This window comes from Pyrus communis, chromosome 3 (genome assembly GCF_041283825.1).
Source record: "Pyrus communis isolate YQ-2024b chromosome 3, ASM4128382v1, whole genome shotgun sequence".
In the NCBI taxonomy this organism is placed as follows: domain Eukaryota; kingdom Viridiplantae; phylum Streptophyta; class Magnoliopsida; order Rosales; family Rosaceae; genus Pyrus; species Pyrus communis.
The window spans coordinates 9,248,314-9,266,845 of record NC_142567.1 but is presented as its reverse complement, the minus strand read 5'-3'; the positions used below and the strand labels follow the sequence as shown (position 1 = coordinate 9,266,845).

General features: G+C 39.1%; 1 protein-coding gene and 2 pseudogenes across 2 annotated transcripts; 2 read left to right on the top strand and 1 right to left on the bottom strand.

The window, feature by feature from the left end:
- Positions 1-96: 96 nt before the first annotated feature.
- LOC148697883 (uncharacterized) lies at positions 97-3,869 on the top strand (annotated as a pseudogene). Its single transcript, XR_015960383.1, has 6 exons — positions 97-403; positions 476-532; positions 709-780; positions 2,134-2,493; positions 2,599-2,670; positions 3,613-3,869. The product of XR_015960383.1 is annotated as an uncharacterized LOC148697883 (transcript).
- A 1,719-nt stretch (positions 3,870-5,588) lies between these two features.
- LOC148697882 (putative LRR receptor-like serine/threonine-protein kinase At3g47570) lies at positions 5,589-6,494 on the top strand. The gene is made up of 2 exons (XM_088690920.1): positions 5,589-6,033; positions 6,130-6,494. Exons 1-2 carry the CDS (start codon positions 5,667-5,669, stop codon positions 6,492-6,494), a joined length of 732 nt encoding a protein of 243 aa, XP_088547046.1. The 5' UTR covers positions 5,589-5,666.
- A 232-nt stretch (positions 6,495-6,726) lies between these two features.
- Positions 6,727-11,693, bottom strand: LOC148697881 (inactive beta-amylase 4, chloroplastic-like; annotated as a pseudogene).
- Between the last annotated feature and the right edge of the window lie 6,839 nt (positions 11,694-18,532).

Sequence of the window (18,532 nt, the reverse complement as noted above, 5' to 3'; positions counted from 1 at the left end):
TCCGGAAGAATGTAACTGTTATGACTTATGTGTTTGGTCGCATTTGCATTTGCATTTGAATCAAAATGTAATCATTAAATATCAATCTTGAAATTTATGGTGTTGTTCATTAAATATCAAAACATCTTGACCGCCAACTGGTCGTCTGCCTCCAATTTCGACATTTGCAACTGGGTTGGCGTTAGCTGTGGTCCTGGCCACCACAGAGTCACGGCGTTAAATCTCTCGCACATGGGTCTTGCCGGAGTTATTCCTCCGCATCTAGGCAACCTCTCATTTCTCGTTGAGTTGGGCCTTAAGAATAATAGCTTTCATGGTCCCCTACCGCAAGAACTATCTCGTTTGCGCCGGTTGAAGGCGATTAACTTTGGAAACAACAGCTTTATGGGAACCATTCCTTCGTGGTTTGGGTCCTTTCCTAAACTTCAAACCATCAAATTGTACGGTAATGGCTTCTCTGGTTTCATACCCGCTGCTATCTTCAACTTATCTAGACTCGAAATAATTAGTCTGAGCAGGAACCAACTATCAGGTACGTACGTACCACCATTACCAACCACCTAGGAATATAAATTAATGTTGCTTGCTTCATGATTACATTTTAACAACTTTGTTTCATTTTAACATCTATATATAAGATGTATAACAATCATCTCGTTTGTTTTTTTTTTCTTCCTTTTTGTTGGAATGCATGCACATATTTAACAGGTAGCATACCCAGAGAAATCGGCAACTTAACAATGGTGAAGGGCATATACCTTGACGACAACAAGTTCGAAGGTATACTGTATGACTTAGGTTTTATTACATCTATAGCAGGGATCTCGTTCGACTTTAGCAAAAAATGAGATGAGAGAACTATCGTAGGATCATATATTTACTGTGTAAGACCCTCGTATTCGGGAGCAAAAAAGAGGCCCTATATAGTGAGTACATGGTCCTTATAATGTTATCCCCCTTTTGCTACAGTACAACGGGATTTCTACTAATAAGTTGCTCCTATGTCTATACATGATTTTAATATATAACAATCATCTCATTTTTTTTTCCTTCTTTTTTGTTGAAATGCATGCACATATTTAACAGGTAGCATACCCAGGGAAATAGGCAACTTAACAATGGTGAAGGTCATAAGCCTTGACGACAACAAGTTCGAAGGTATGCTGTATGACTTAGGTTTTGTCACATGTATACTCATAGATGCCCACACACACTGTGAATAATTTCATTTCATTTTGTTTTTTTTTTTTTTACTAAGAAGTGTGATTAGTTATTTAAATTCTAAAAATATAAGGGAGTTTTAACGAAAAGCTCACGATACTGTTCACTTTAACGAAAAACCACATTTTTACACTAAAAAGTCAATCATGGTACTATTCAATTTACTTTTTATTTTATCCTTATCATTAAAACTCAAAGTTTTCAAACATTTTTCATTAGTTTTCCTAAAAAATAAATCAATTATAAAAAGGGGTGTGATATCCACACACATTTTTTTACTTTTCAAACACCCTTCTAATTTTTGGCCGTCAGATCGGATGAAATGAAGAAGATCAATGGACATAAATGAACAAGGGGTGTGTGAGAAGTAAAAATGGGTGCGTGAATAGCACACCCCTTATAAAAATTAGGAAAATGATGAGCAGTTTCTTCTAAAGTAGGCATGTTTTTTATTTACTATTTTATTTTATTTTTTACTTTTAAATATGGCATGCTTTGGTGACCTGGCTGTGAGGTTGCCCTAAATAACAACAAAATTTATGTTCATGTAATTACTAAATTACCCATAGTTTTTTATTTTTGTGCAATTTTGGTGTGGGGTTTAAAATTGTAATTTCATGTAGTTTTGGTTGAGAGCAAAGTTCTATTAATAGGTACTAAGTAGTTTAGATACGAGCCCCTTCTTAGCAGGAATCTCGTTCCACTTTAATAAAAATACAATAAGAGAACTATAACTATCATAGGAATCATATATTTATTGTGTATGCTGGAGCAAAAAGAGAACCTATATAGTGAGCGCTTGGTCCTTATAATGTTATCCCTCTTTTGCTACGGTAGAATGGGACTCCCAGTAAGAAGCAACTCGTATATATGTTTACATGATTTTAACAATATATACTGATTGATTTATAGAACTTCCAAACGAGATGAGCAGTTTAGGCCAGCTGGAGGAGTTGTATGTGCAGTCCAATGCCCTAAAAGGCTCTGCTCTTGTGCCTGTCCTCAACATATCTTCTTTGGTTACTTTGGCTCTATATGGACACAACATGAGTGGCAATCTTCCGGACAATATATGTGAGCGTCTTCCGAGTATTTGAATATTTAATTTGGGTCGAAACCAGTTTGACGCTCTTATTCCCTCCAAACTGTGGCAATGCAAAGAGCTTCGTGAATTGAAATTAGGTGATAACAATTTCCGTGGAAGCATATACAAAAGTCTTGGCAATTTGACCTACTTAACCAAGATTTATCTTGGTAACAATAATTTAACAGGTAACATCTTTGTTTCATTTTAACATCTATACATAAGATATATAACAATCATCTCATTTTTTTTTTTCCTTCTTTTTTGTTGGAATGCATGCACATATTTAACAGGTAGCATACCTAGAGAAATAGGCAACTTAACAATGGTGAAGGTCATAAGCCTTAAGGACAACAAGTTCGAAGGTATGCTGTATAACTTAGGTTTTGTCACATGTATACTCATAGATGCCCACACACACTCTGAATAATTTCATTTCATTTTGTTTTTTTTTACTATGAAGTGTGATTAGTTTTTTAAATTCTAAAAAAATAAGGGAGTTTTAACGAAAAGCTCACGATACTGTTTACTTTAACGAAAAACCACATTTTTACACTAAAAAGTCAATCATGGTACTATTCAATTTACTTTTTATTTTATCCTTATCGTTAAAACTCAAAGTTTTCAAACATTTTTCATTAGTTTTCCTAAAAAATAAATCAATTATAAAAAGGGGTGTGATATCCACACACCTTTTTTTACTTGTCACACACCCTTCTAATTTTCGGCCGTCGGATCGGATGAAATGAAGAAGATCAATGGATATAAATGAACAAGGGGTGTGCGAGAAGTAAAAATGATGAGCAGTTTCTTCTAAAGTAGGCATGTTTTTTATTTACTATTTTATTTTATTTTTTATTTTTAAATATGGCATGCTTTGGTGACTTGGCTGTGAGGTTGCCCTAAATAACAACAAAATTTATGTTCATGTAATTACTAAATTACCCATAGTTTTTTATTTTTGTGCAATTTTGGTGTGGGGTTTAAAATTGTAATTTCATGTAGTTTTGGTTGAGAGCAAAGTTCTATTAATAGGTATTAAGTAGTTTAGATACGAGCCCCTTCTTAGCAGGAATCTCGTTCCACTTTAATAAAAATACAATAAGAGAACTATAACTGTCATAGGAATCATATATTTATTGTGTAAGACCCCTCTTTATGCTAGAGCAAAAAGAGAACATATATAGTGAGCGCTTGGTCCTTATAATGTTATCCCTCTTTTGCTATGGTAGAATGGGACTCCCAGTAAGAAGCAGCTCGTATATATGTTTACATGATTTTAACAATATATACTGATTGATTTATAGAACTTCCAAACGAGATGAGCAGTTTAGGCCAGCTGGAGGAGTTGTATGTGCAGTCCAATGCCCTAAAAGGCTCTGCTCTTGTGCCTGTCCTCAACATATCTTCTTTGACTACTTTGGCTCTATATGGAAACAACATGAGTGGCAATCTTCCGGACAATATATGTGAGCGTCTTCCGAGTATTTGAATATTTAATTTGGGTCGAAACCAGTTTGACGGTCTTATTCCCTCCAAACTGTGGCAATGCAAAGAGCTTCGTGAATTGAAATTAGGTGATATCAATTGCCGTGGAAGCATACCCAAAAGTCTTGGCAATTTGACCTACTTAACCAAGATTTATCTTAATGACAATAATTTAACAGGTAGTAAATTTAGGACTATTTGATAATCATTTCGTTTTTAGTTTTTAGTTAAACTGAAGTTAAAAATTTAATGCAAACGTGCTGAAATTGTGACAGGTACAATAACGGATGAGATTGGTGATCTTCCGCAATTAGAGATTTTGGAACTGTTATTTAATAATCTCAATGGCGTCATCCCATCCAAACTCTTCAATAACTCCATGATAAGAGGAATAGGGCTTTCTTTTAATTAGCTCTCAGGTAGTCTCCCAGCAAACGTAGGTCTTAACGTTCCAAACCTAGAATTCCTTGGAGTAGCAAGAAATAACCTCGTGGGCGGACTACTCCCTAACCTCTCTAATGCTTCCAAGCTCAAGGTGCTAGACATGGACACAAACTCATTTACCGGGTTTCTTCCTAGCACGCTCTGTTCCTTGAAAAACCTCCAGGTTCTTAACTTGCACTCGAATAATTTGACAATTGATGCTTCTACTCCACAAGCAGCAAGCACTCTCTCTTGCTTGTTTAATCTTAGAAATTTGACAAGATTATCCTTAGAAAACAATCCACTAAACAATATGATTCCAGCTTCTCACAGGAATCTCTCTACGTCACTCCTATATGTTGGTTTAAGAAATTCCAACATCAGGGGTAACATTCCTGTTGATATTGGCAACTTGAGCAGCTTGATATCATTAAGCCTGGGAAACAATGAGTTGAGGGGAGCAATTCCAACTTCAATACAAAGGCTACAAAATCTCCAAGGTTTGTATTTGTATAATAACGAACTGCAAGGACATATCCCAGATGAACTCTGTCAACTAGACAACCTAGCCGAGTTAAGTTTGGGTGGTAATCGTCTATTTGGTTCTATTCCTTCCTGCTTGGGTACTTTGGCAGTAGCTCTAAGAGGTCTATTTTTAGGGTCCAATTCGTTAACTTCTAAAGTACCATCTTCCTTGTGGGAACTCAAGTATATATTGCACCTAAACTTGTCATCCAATTATCTAGTTGGACCACTCTCGGAAGACATTGGAAAGTTGAAAGATGTGTTGAATATGGACTTGTCAAATAACCATTTCTCCGGAAACATTCCCAGTAGCATTGGTGGTCTTCAAAATATGATTAATTTGTCCTTGGCAAACAATTATTTAGAAGGCCCTATTCCCAATTCATTTAAAACCTTGCTAAGCCTAGAATTCTTGGATTTGCCCAAAAACAATCTATCTGGAGAGATCCCAAAGTCATTGGAAACACTCTTGTATCTCAAGCATCTGAATTTGTCTTTCAACAAACTCCAAGGAGAAATTCCAACCGGTGGGCCTTTCGGAAACTTCTCTGTTGATTCATTTGTATCAAACGGTGCACTCTGTGGTGCTTCCCGACTCCACGTTCCATTGTGCAAATATAAAACAGAAGTTAAGCCCAATTGGAGGAAAACTATATGTATCATCTCAGGGGTCATGTCAGTAATACTGCTAGCGGCTGCTGCATTGATTCTGATACTATGTAGGAAAAGGAATGTTGAAGTTGTAAGAGAAACTGCCTTGCTACATCAAGTTCTTTGGAGAAGAGTTTCGCGCCTAGAACTTGTAAAGGCAACAAGTTAGAAGGGGCATTCAAGAGGAACACTGTCAGATAGGATACATATTGCCGTCAAGGTTTTCAATTTACAGCTAGAAGGGGCATTCAAGAGTTTTGATAAGGAATGTGAAATGCTAAGCAATATCCGTTATCAGAATCTTATTAAAATCACAAGTTATTGCGATGAACTTGATTTCAAAGCCCTGGTACTTCAATTGATGCCTAATGGAAGCCTCGAACAGTGGTTGTATTCTCCAAAACGCTCCATGAATATCCTGCAGAGGTTGGACATAATGAAAGACGTTGCATTGGCACTAGAATATCTTCATCATGGTTACTCGATACCTATCGTTCATTGTGATGTGAAACCAAGCAATATACTACTAGATGATGATATGGTTGCACATGTTGCTGATTTTGGCATTGCAAGACTCGTTAGCGGTGGAGATTCGATGACAGAAAGCATGACCCTAGCCACAGTTGGATATATGGCTCCAGGTGATGTATTTTTTCAATTTTGTATATGTTGGTCTTATTAGGAGTTATAATTTCCTTTTTATCATAAATAACTAACTTAACATACAAATTTTGCAGAGTTCGGGATCGAAGGAAGCATTTCGATGAGTGGGGATGTGTATAGTTTTGGTATTGTACTCATAGAGACATTCACAAAAAGGAAGCCAACGAATGAGATGTTTGTTGGGGAAATGAATTTAAAGCAATGGATTGCAGATTCATTATTTCTAGATGCTGCTATAGATGAAGTTGTGGATGCCGATATACTTGGGATAGAGGAAGATGATGATTTCGTGAGTAGGAGGGATTGCTTATCATCCGTTATGAGATTAGCTTTAGCTTGCACTGCAGCATTGCCGGGAGAGAGAATTAACATGAAAGATGCTGCAATCACACTCACCAAAATCAAGACTAGGTATTTGAAGGACTGTGAAGGACTGTGAAGGAGAGAATTAACATGAAAGATGCTGCAATCACACTCACCTACATTAGTTTCATATGGTGACGGATATGACAGTATGTGGATATTCCTTAAATTGAAATGTTGTACCTGTATTTGACTAGGCAATGTGACCAGTAGTACCAAGATTGCAATTCCAATTATTCTTCTCATATTTTGATGGTAAAGCATTTAGTTTCTATGGCCAACCAAATCCGTTTCAAAAATTTACACTTCTAGGTCAAGAACACCTGTCATGGAAACACAAAGTTATTTCAGTCAATATATCAGGAAGTGACAAACTTCTAAACTTCTACACATGCCCTTAAAAAATTATAGGGCAGTGAGGCTGCTACTCTAGATCAATAAATTTACTATTTAAGTTGGGATTTTTGGTTGCTTCACCAATTTGTGCTCATCTTTTTAACAAAAGGAACGAAATTACTCCAATTTTCAGCCCTAAATATCTTATCATTCATTTTGAAATATGTAAATGATCTTACATCTTCGGCCTGGGAATGGTAATAGTTAGTATGTATTTTGCTTAAACCAACGTGCAAGAGAAATGCATACGTGTGAACACACAACACAGAATGGGCAAAAGAAGAAGCCATGTGTTTCTAGTTATAAGACATTTGCAATATCCAATATATGTCTAATAGAAATAAATGGTAGCTGAAATTTGCTTTTGTTCTTGAGGAAAGGAAGAACTTACCCTGTCAAATCCTTCATTGGTATTTCTCCTGATCAAATGTACCCTTTTCTTTGAAACACTCCATATCTGGTGCAAATCGAATCATGTTAGACTACATTGGAATTGTATAATATGATATATACCCAATAAACAAAGCATAAGGCCAGACATTTTATTGAAGAAACCAATTGATTGATAGAATTGTAGACAACAGAAGCCACCACTAGGCACTACCACCACCCACCGTTGTAAATGGACAGACCATGCCAATCTAAAGTAGTACGACACTAATATACGGATGCAATTCTATTTTTGTTGCTTAGTAATATCAAATTATCAATTGTATTCCAAACTTCAATATAACAGAAAAATGGTTATTGATCAACTTGTCATATGCTTCTTCTTTAATATATGGGCAAGACAACCCAAACTTCAGAATGAATTATAAGATACTACAAGAAGCCTAAAAAATAGATCAAAAATACCCAATATCTGTAATACTGAAAAAGCTCATATTGGCCCGTTCCAAGCCCATGTTGAACCTAGAGACCCTGCATGACCTGCTGTGACAAGCACAGCTGCATGGGTTAGTCCTACCTAACTTAAAAGCTTGAATTATACAGATAAAATTTCTAAAGTTAAAAAAAAAGTACCAACAAAGCAACAAGCTAAGGAAGCGTTATTAATTAATAGGCCTCGTACCTGTTGGAGTAATCCTTCTGGATTGTACCTGTTGGAGTAATCCTTCTAAACTGCAAAGATAGGATGTTGGGTTATCACCATCCATCATTGCTAAGCTGCTGCAATAAAATATTGGGAACTTTAACTTCCTGGTACTATTCATTTTACCCTTTATTTTGATCTTATCGTTAAAACTCAAAGTTTTCAATCCATTTTCATTAGTTTTCCTTAAAATATTTAGTACGTGAACATGGTAGAATGTGTAAGTAACCCTAATTATCAGGTTAGATAATGAACAAAATTCCAGTCAGAACCTTAAAACTTAGAATCTTACGAAACATGCAAAGCAGCTCCATGACGAGACAAAATTGAAGCAACATGATCATAACCATCTCTAAGAGCACTGTTGTAGTATCAAGCTATCAATTCAGCAGGGTGTGCTCTCGTCTGGTACCACCAATTTTAGCTGCCAATAGAATAGAAGTTTGCTTCTATTCTTGATATTTCTTCAGAATGTTAGCTGCCTTTGTAAGAATATCATCTGCATGATGGAGCAACCTACCACTGTACCATTCCTACAACAAGTCAAGCCACTGTCAGATCTCTTAAGCTCCACATTGTTTTCCAATAAGTTTAATTATGTTATGCCAAGTATTGCATGATAAAGAACCATACATGATTTAAATTTCCACTTATACATCCATAATTGTCCTTAGTTTACTAACCAGTACATCCTATGATGATTTTTCTTTTGATTTCCAGAAGACAAGCATCAATCCATTTCACTCTTAATCAAATTGCACCTAACTTAGTGCAGTTTCTTAAGAATCCATTCCATTGTCATGACTTCATATTAAATCATTAAAACATATCTACTTTTAATCATGTTGCGTAAGAGTATTTAAGACTCCTGTAGCAAACAGTCTACAAGTATAACCCCTAGAAGCAAATAGAGTTAGTTATAAGAAAAGTTCCACTAATGATTGAAAATATATATTGCAGGCCCATATTGTTTACAGGCACCTACACAAAAGTGTCTCCTGGCTAAAGAAACAATGTGGTAGTTCGAGGATGAAATACAAATAATGATTTCGTGCAATTTACACTAGGCTTCAGTTATGCAGAAATTTTTCATGGGAAATAATAAAGCAAGCTGCTTCCATCAGTTTCATACAAGGAAAAAACACCCATAATCAGAAAGAATGCTTTCTTCTCCTTCTTCAAAGAATGGAACTTCAGATGGGAGACTGTTGTTACAGCCAACATTTTGTGGTCCATTCTCTCCCCATTGAGGCTTTCCTTCCTCGCGTGCAGCCATCTTTAGGTTACCCATCCTAGAAGGAGCAAAGCTGTAAATAGGAAAAGTTCAATAGCAACCAAATTTCTGTCACAGGAATGAAAGATTTTTAGCATACATGCACTTGTCATAGCACTGGAATTCACCAATTCTAGGAAACTTCCATCTACCTTCACCAAAAGAATGTGCAGGATATATGTGTGAGCAATGTAACAATGTTGCATAAGAAATCATTGGACTGGCTTCATGCTTGTGGTTCTAGTGTAACAGTAACATACTTAAGTCCACCAGAAGGACCAAGACCAACACTAATTTCTTCTATCACAGCTCCAATTAAGGATTCAAATTTCTTAGCAAAACTTGACAAGAAATCTTCATAACATTGGACGCCGCAAAAGAAAGGAACATGGTCAATTCCGAGTGTAAGATAATCATCATTGGAAAATCCATTTTGGTCCCGATAATATATATGCTTATTCTGATCACCAATCTGGGAGGAAAAAAAACAGAAGAGGTCAACTTCTTTATCTAAATTCAGGATTCAAACCGATGGGCATGTACTGAAGGCCAAACTATCGTTTTTCTGTTACATCCCTTTGCAAAGATAAACTTTTTATGCACATCAAAGCTAAAATCAAGTATGCTAATGGGGAACATAGGACCATAGCATGTTGCAGAGCAGGATACTGAAGAAAAGTTGATACTATCTCTAGTCATCCAAATGGGTTATGTTTCTTATGTTGTCACAACAGAGTATGACTGGGTAAATTAAGCATTCCAGTACAGTCATGTGCACTTTACCAATAAAAGGCCAAACAGTCAAATGGGATTTCAAAATTGCAGAGAAAACAAACCTCTATGATCCAAAGCAGAAGAGTTACACTCCATTTTCTGCTGGAAGAAGTTTTAACATTTGAGTGAAAAGACAAGGCACCATGCAACTTCAAACCTGAGTCAAAAATCAGTTTGAAAAGGCCTTCATATAGAGACCAATCATATGTAAGAGGCAATGTTTTAAAAGGCTCACCTCAGGGCCTACCTAGGCGCCCTGTGAAGCTGGGCTTGAGGGTTGCCACCTTTGTTTTGAGGGAGTAGGTGGAAGGCGCTGGAAGGCGTTGCCGGAGCCGCCTAGGCGCGCCTCAAGGGATTTTTGTTTATTTATTTATTTATTTTTTAAATACTCCCAAACCCAAATTACCTCTTCCTTGCACTATCATCTCTCTGCCTTGTTTTCTGATTTTTATTTTTTATATAAAGGATGTGTGTGTCGTCTACGTGCATTGTTATATGTGTGCTCCTTGCGCTTTTCATCCTCTATTTTTTATATATATATATATATATATAATATGTATATATATGTGTATATATGTATTTATAATATATGTGTGTGCTCAATGTGATTATTGATTAATAATCTTTTTCTTTTTTAATATAATATATGTGTATGCTCAGTGTATATATTAAAAAATTTAGGTCCCATGAGGCTTCACCTCACGCCTCACGCTTAGGCTGGGCTATCCCTCGGACACCTCCCCACGCCCCACGCTTTTAATACATTGGTAAGAGGAGAGAAATGCTCTACGATTCCCCACCAAACCTCAACTGCAATTCCGTGGACACCTGCTAACTTGAGTGCTTTCAGAGCTACAGTTAAGGCCTTGATTCTGAAACAACAATAAATCGAGCAATATATAAAGAGATTCTGTCTCACTTAAAAGGAAACTAAATTAAAAATAAATAAATTTAGAACCATTTTGAAACGTACGTGTATATAACTTGAATTGGGAAGAGATCAAAGAAGTTAGCTGCAATCTTGTAGCTAATCATACTCCGTCGTTTAAAAGAGTATAACAATTAAATTAAGAATGAAAATGCATCGTAGCCTCATCAACAAAAAGTCATAATAAAACTTACTTCCTAATCCTTGGACGCCCCGTACCATCAATGCAGAAGGCATCAACCGGCATCATCACATATATGGGAATTCTCTTTTCTAGGGATGATGACAATATCGAGGACCTCAAATTCTCTCATGCATCCATACTGCAAGCAACAAATCATCTAATTATCACACAGACACATTTATAGGATCCAATTTGAACATTCAAAAGCAATAAACTAGCCCAGAAACTTCTCTTCAAATCAATTAAAAGCATTTGCGTCAAAATTTCATTGTTTGAATTTATCAGCAACCGAACTGAACCTAGTCAAGTATTCACTTCAGTAAACCCTACAGAAGCTCAAAAACCTTAAAAAATTTCCTGCGTATTCTGGGAAACCAAACTGACCGTGCAACTCAAAAGAAAACAGAAAAGCCGTAATTGTGTGAGATAAACCTGAGAATACTGTTTCTGGCAAGGGATTGGATGCAGTGAGTGAAGAGGCCTTTTTTAAAGACGGGAAGGGTCAAAACGTTTCGGAGGAGGTTTCTGCGGTCGGGCTTGTTGTCGAAACTGACTTCTCTGAAGCAGAAGAAGCTCCTCCTCGCTGTTGTGCATTTGCAGACGACTGCCATTGTCTGCCATTGTCATCAATAACAGAGAATCTCTCAGCGATAGAGAGAGCAAATCCTAGTGTTTATAATTTTCATTTGCAACTGAAATGTACTGACTGACTTTGTGTGTTGTGGTATTTTTGGGTATCTGTTTAGTTTTGTGGCCTCTTGACATGCTTATTTCTACTTCTCACACATCACTTACTAATTTATGTCATTTGACTGTCTCAATTGACCGACAGCCGGAAAATAATAAAGGTGTGTGAAAAGTAAAAAGGAGTGGATATCACCACTCAAAATTACCTTTGTGTGTATTTTTTATTTGTCAAAAGATATTTACATTAGGATAATATCAGGTAACTTAATTTTTAAACCAAAATTGCAAATGTGTTAACAATAAAAAATAAACATATTGATTTGACTTCTAATTTTCAAGTATTGAGTTACGAATCAACTAGCCCTTTAGATTCCATTCTTGTAGTAAACACACAAAAAGTCGAGAACTAGGTGAAAGCTTGATGTTGATGGTTCAAGATTGGTGCGGGTGGAGTTCTCTGCCAATTTGGGATAAGGAGATTTTATTGACAGAGGTGTTTGCTGTCACTTTGTTCTAACAAAATCTGGTTGATAATTATTATCCTCTTGATACAATTGTGAGCAGATGCAAAACATTGATGAGTTAATTGGTTAGATGTGAGCTGAGTTGAAGCATGAAGCATGTATTTAGGGAGCAGAATTGTGTTGCTCATAAGTTGCCAAATTGGAGTTTTAATATGGATCTCGGCAGCTTTGTCTTCAATAACCCCTCATGCGTGCTGCCTGGATTGGATCAACTATCATAGATGATTTTATTGGCATTGCTAAGCTGTGTTTTGCTTGTACAGATGTTTTACGTTAGGTGTGACATCCCGTCCCGAAACAATCAAAACATACATGTGAAATGACACTTTTACCCCTAGTTTGTTTCTTTTACGTTTAATTGTCGTTGTGAGCTTTGTTGGCACGTTTGGAACCACACACACACTCCCACACACTCCACACCTCTCTGTCCCTTTCCCTGTCTCTCTCCCGTGCTCCCATTTCTTCCCTTTCTCTTCGAACACGTACAAACACACCAAGAACCCATCAAACCTTAGCAGATCGAGGGAACCAAGACCACTGTCGAGCTCGTGAGGTTGAGAGGAGTACAGTCATACCATTTTCAGGTGAGAAAACCACCGTTTTCACGTCGATTTCATAAGGTCCGATTTGGGTTACTATTCATGCGAACGTAAATACTCACGTTTTAGGGATTTTGGAGCTCGTAGGTAACTTTGTGGGGTCCCAAGGAGTCTCAAAGTAGCTCGTTTGACGGAAGTGGACGTCGGGATCGCCGTGTTCGACGTTGGCCGGACTTGGAGTTTGGTGACAGGTGAGATTTCGTAGTTTCTAGCCCTTAAAAGTTGTAGGGTTGTGTTCTCTTAGTTCTAGGCGTCATTTTGGTGCAAAAATCACGAAAAATGGTTGAAAAACGAGAGAGAAAACAAGGTTTGCAGGTTTCGCGATTTTCCGGCGCCGGCGAAGGCATCGGAGGTTAGCCGGGGAAGGAGACAGAATATTCCGTCAAACCTGACGGAATATTCCTGACGCCGTTAACGGAATCCGTTAGAACTAACGGAATATTCCTTACGGCGTCAGTTGACGCCGTCAGCGTGTCAGGCACGTGCCTGCGCGTGGCCGGCGCGTGTGGCCGTGCCTTGGCTGGCGCGTGGTGGCGCGTGCGGCGGTGGAAAATTTTTCTAAAAATATGGGTGTGATCCTGAGGTTGTGTAGAGCACGTTGGTATATTCAATTGTCCATTTTGAGCAATGTATGAGAAGTTATTACGAGAAGTTGGTTATGTGCTTTAAAATTAACGTTTTTGTAGTTATTTCGCATATAGGTGATACGTATCCCGAGGACGAGCGTGATCACTCGAGGCAGGGGGGCTACGACCCTTCCACATACCAGTGAGTGGGCTTTTGGTTTTTCGTATATACCTATATACATTTATTTTCCCAGAAATTGTTAAAAAGGGTTAATTGTTTTATGCCATGCACCATGTTATTATTGTTTATGCATCATTACATACATTAGTAGTGGCATACATATATATATATGCATATTTGGTGCTGTGGACGCACAGGTAAGTGCCAGGTAAGCGTTATTCATATTTACATTCAGTATTGGTTTGAGATGCTTAGAGAGCTCATAACCTGCACCCCCGGTGTTAGTGCTCCCGCCCAGAGTAGGGCACAGTCCTTCACGTGATGTTCACCTCCCGCACCACATGCTCAACTTGGATCCAAGTTAGGTGCACAGTCCTGTCGTACAGACCACATTAGGTGGTTCCGACTCGTAGGTGACCCGCGATTATTCGCACAGCCTTCACGTGATCGTAGCACTAGAGCGTATATATATGTTACACCGAGGCCTGTTGTACAGACCACTTTAGGTGGTTCCGACTCGTGGGCAGGTTCAGTTATTGAGTTTGAGATTTGAGCTCTATATGCAGCCGTATAGGTCACGTTAGGTGACTCTGGTTGCCAGATTTCATGTTATCGTTATGATTTATACCTGAGCACTTGCATTTCATTATGAGGTTTTGGCATGGCATACTTTTGAGCATGATTGGCATATTTATACATACGTATATATGTTTATTTTTTGGGAAGTATACAGGTTTTACGGCGAAGGGTTAGAATGTATTTTACTAAATGGTTTTCGAAAAGCTTTGTTTTTGCCCACTCACGCTTTTGTTTTGCACCCCTCCAGGTTCTAGTTGCTTAGCAGGTTCGGTGGTTTCCCAGAGGGTTCTTCCGGCTTTTCTGACATACACTCACCAGCGTAGGGTCACCTTCGGGTGTACTATTGTTGCATCTGTTCTTTTGGACTGCTGTAGACTTGCTCTGAACTTGTGTCTCACTTACGCTAGCACTTGTTTTAGTACTCTGTATGCTAGTTTTCAATTATTCGTACTTTTATATTACTTTTTATTAGCTTCCGCACGTTCACATGGTTACGTCACCTCCGCGTGACGGCCAGCACGCCCTGATCTCGGTCGGGGTGTGTCAGTTTGGTATCAGAGCTTAGGTTTGGCAGTCCTATGCTTTTGTGTGAGTATTCTAATGGTTTTGGTGTCTTCTGTCAGAATTATGCCGCCTCGTCGGGAACCACGTCGCTCTGATGAGTCTAGTTTCCCCAATATTACTCAGCTAGGGGAAGCTATTGTCACCGCTATTCAGTCAGCTATCCGCCCTCCCCAGAGGACTCCTCTGGAGACTATGTACAATCTGAAATTGGATAAGTTCGAAGGTAATGAGGGTCACGAGGGCGCAGAGCGATGGTTAGAGCACATTGAGAAGACTTTCTGTGTGTTACACAATCAGGGGAACCTTCTTGTTGAGAGGTGGGTCGAGACGACCTCATGGTTTCTGGGTACGGAGTCTGCAGCCTGGTGGGAACAGGAGCTTCGTCGGTTGACTCCAGCTCAGATGACTGATTGGGATGTTTTCAAGGATTTGTTCAAGAGGAGGTTTGTGCCCCCTGAGTACATTGATCGTAAGAAGCAGGAGTTCACCGAGCTGAGACAGTGGAAGATGACGGCTAATGAGTACTATCGCAAGTTCACTGATTTGTCTCGTTACCATCCTGACGTTGCTGGTAATCCAGCGGAGATGCTTCGCCGTTTCTGCTTAGGCACCAGGAAGAGGTGGCGTTCGATGGCGACTACTACACACTGTGAGACCTACTAGGATTTCTACGAGATATTGTTGAGGATTGAGGACTCTGAGAACATGTCGAGCGACGGTGATGAAGAAGAAAAAGAGGGTAATCAGAAGAAAGATGACAAGGGTAAAGGTCAAGCGTTGCTCGGGCCTCGTAGGACGCAGAACTTTAAGAGGGGAGGCTCTAGTTCTAGGTCTTCTAGCGGTGGTGTCAGCACCATTGGCCAGGGACGTGGTGGTAGATTTACTGGTGGTGCCCGAGGGCAGAGACAGGGTGATGGTGGCCGAGGCCGAGCTCCAGTTTACCGCAGATGTAATAACCGGCATTTCGGCGAGTGCAGGCGTGGCAGCAGTGGTTGCTTCATGTGTGGGCAGATGGGACATAAGGCTGCGAATTGTCCCCAGGGTCAGCAGCAGAAGCTGCAGCAGACCTTCATGCCACCACCTGCACCGATTCAGCAGATTCAGGGTTCGAGTAGTTACGGCCAGGCAGGTCGAGGTGGTGCCTACCACTACCAGGGTGATGCTGTTCCTTATGCCCCAGGACAGTATCAGTATCCCCAGGACCCGTATTCACAGGGTGGTTATCCTCCGTATCCTGGCAACTATATGCCGTATCCTCCAGCTTCAGCAGGTGGTTCTCAGTGGTTCCAGGGAGGACAGTTTCAGCCGGGAGAGATTGCTACTAGTAGTGCAGGGTTGTCGAGGCAGTCGGGTCAGCCCAGCCAGGGGCGTGGTACTCAGGGTCGCGGTGTTCAGGCGAGCAGAGGTCACGGCGGACGACAGCAGGGCCAGGGGCGTCTTCACAATATTTCTCTGCAGGATGCTCAGAACAACTCGGATCTGATTATGGGTACGTTAAACATTCTTGGTTATTTTGCTAGAGTCTTAATTGATTATGGAGCTACACATTCTGTGATTTCTCATACATTTGCTCAAGTGACACAACCTCGCCCTACACCTCTAGGGTATGATTTAGAGTTCGCTATGCCTAGAGGAGAGAGATGTATTGTAGATTGTGTGTACCCAGGATGTCCAATGGTAGTTGAGGGTGTTGTTTTGTCAGCTGATCTTATCCCGTTGGATATTGTCGACTTTGATGTGATTCTGGGCACAGATTGGTTACATTTCTATCGTGCCAATATTGATTGTTACGGGAAAATAGTTACGTTTCACCGTCCTGGACTACCTGTGGTTACTTTTGTGGGCGAGCAGAGTGGGGTGAGACATGGCGTTATTTCGGCTTTGCGAGCGAAAAAGTTGTTGTCTAAAGGTTGCCAGGGGTACCTAGCTCATGTGGTGTTAGATGAGGCCATTCCTAGCAGAGTTGAGGATGTGAGAGTGGTCAGACACTTTCCCGATGTTTTCCCCGAGGATTTACCTGGTTTACCCCCAGATCGAGACATGGAGTTTACTATTGAGTTGCTTCCAGGTACTAATCCTATTTCTTTGACTCCTTATCGTATGGCTCCCGCTGAGTTAAGGGAATTGAAAGTTCAGTTGCAGGAATTGGTGGATAAGGGGTTTATTCAGCCTAGTACTTCGCCTTGGGTCGCTCCACTATTGTTTGTAAGGAAGAAAGACAGAACTTTGAGGCTGTGTATTGACTACCGGCAATTGAATCGGGTGACGATTAAAAACCGTTATCCGTTGCCACGTATCGATGATTTGTTTGATCAGCTTAGAGGTGCTTGTGTATTCTCCAAGATTGACTTGAGGTCTGGGTATTATCAGCTGAAGATTAGTAGGGATGACGTTTCTAAGACGGCGTTCAGGACTCGTTACGGTCATTACGAGTTTCTGGTTATGCCGTTTGGGTTGACGAATGCACCAGCTGCTTTCATGGATTTAATGAACCAGGTGTTCCAGCCATATTTGGATAGATTTGTTATTGTCTTCATCGCAAAATTTGATGCGGGATTTATACGCGCACAAATTAAACCCTCTTTTTGACAATTGTAGTATAAGTATAAGTAGGGATCGTTCTGGACTGGGGATTATGAGGGATTGTTAATCACTTGGATTTGACTCAAAAACGTAAAAACACAATATAAAACACTATACTAGACTCAAAGAATGCAAAACTAAACTTTAAAACACTAAGGCAAACCAAAGACTCAAAATGCTTTAAAAACACAAACTAAATTGATTTCTAACTAAATTGAACAATAAAGTAAAGGGGGATTGAGTTTTGGACGAAATTAAACTAAATGCACAGATTGTAAATTAAAGCAGAATGTAAATATGAATGTGATGGAATTTAATGGATGGAAAGCTAGCTAAGGGGTTCATCTCCATACATGTTATACTTGCATATAAAACGATTTCCAATTGCTTGTCAATAAACCATGAATTCTCAACGCCCCAGATTAACCGTGAATTGCACTAATTAACCCTCAGATTTTCCGAACGTTATTGAATTGGATGATTGCATACGACAACCCAAAACATTCCCCACAAGTTCCCTATATGCATTGCATAATAGAGATACAAGCAAGAATCATTAAGTTCTTTGAAAACCATAAGCATTGACGAAGCACTCGTTACTATGAATTGCATGAAACTTATGCCAAGAATTTACTTAACGCGATTGAGATCATCAACCTTTAGTACTTGTGAATATAAGTTCATAACTATTAGGTGAAACTCACTTATATTCTAGCGTCATATTCATGCATGAAAATTAAGCGTGCACTCTCAATAAACATACATAAATAAGTGTAATTCACATAGATAAGTAAATTGAATTCACAACTTATGAAACGCAATTAGAAGTAATCAAATCATAACGCAAGCATAAACATGTATTTCAAATCCCCCCCTAGCCAAGGGGGTTTAGTTCCTCATACGTACAAAACAAAGAGAATTGAAATTAAACATTGAATTCAAAGGAAAAGAAACACCTAAACATTCCAACAACTCAAACTTGAATTGTATGAACGTTTAGACCCTCTTCTCTTCCTCTTTGTTGCGGCACAAGGTCTAAGGATTTGTGTGGAGTGGTAGGCACGACAATGGTGAGAAAAGATGCAGAAAATGGAATGGATTTACATGGCATTGGTTGTGTGATTGTGATGGTGTGTTGTGTGATGATTTTCTGTATATGGAAGAGTGAATGAATGTTGTGTGA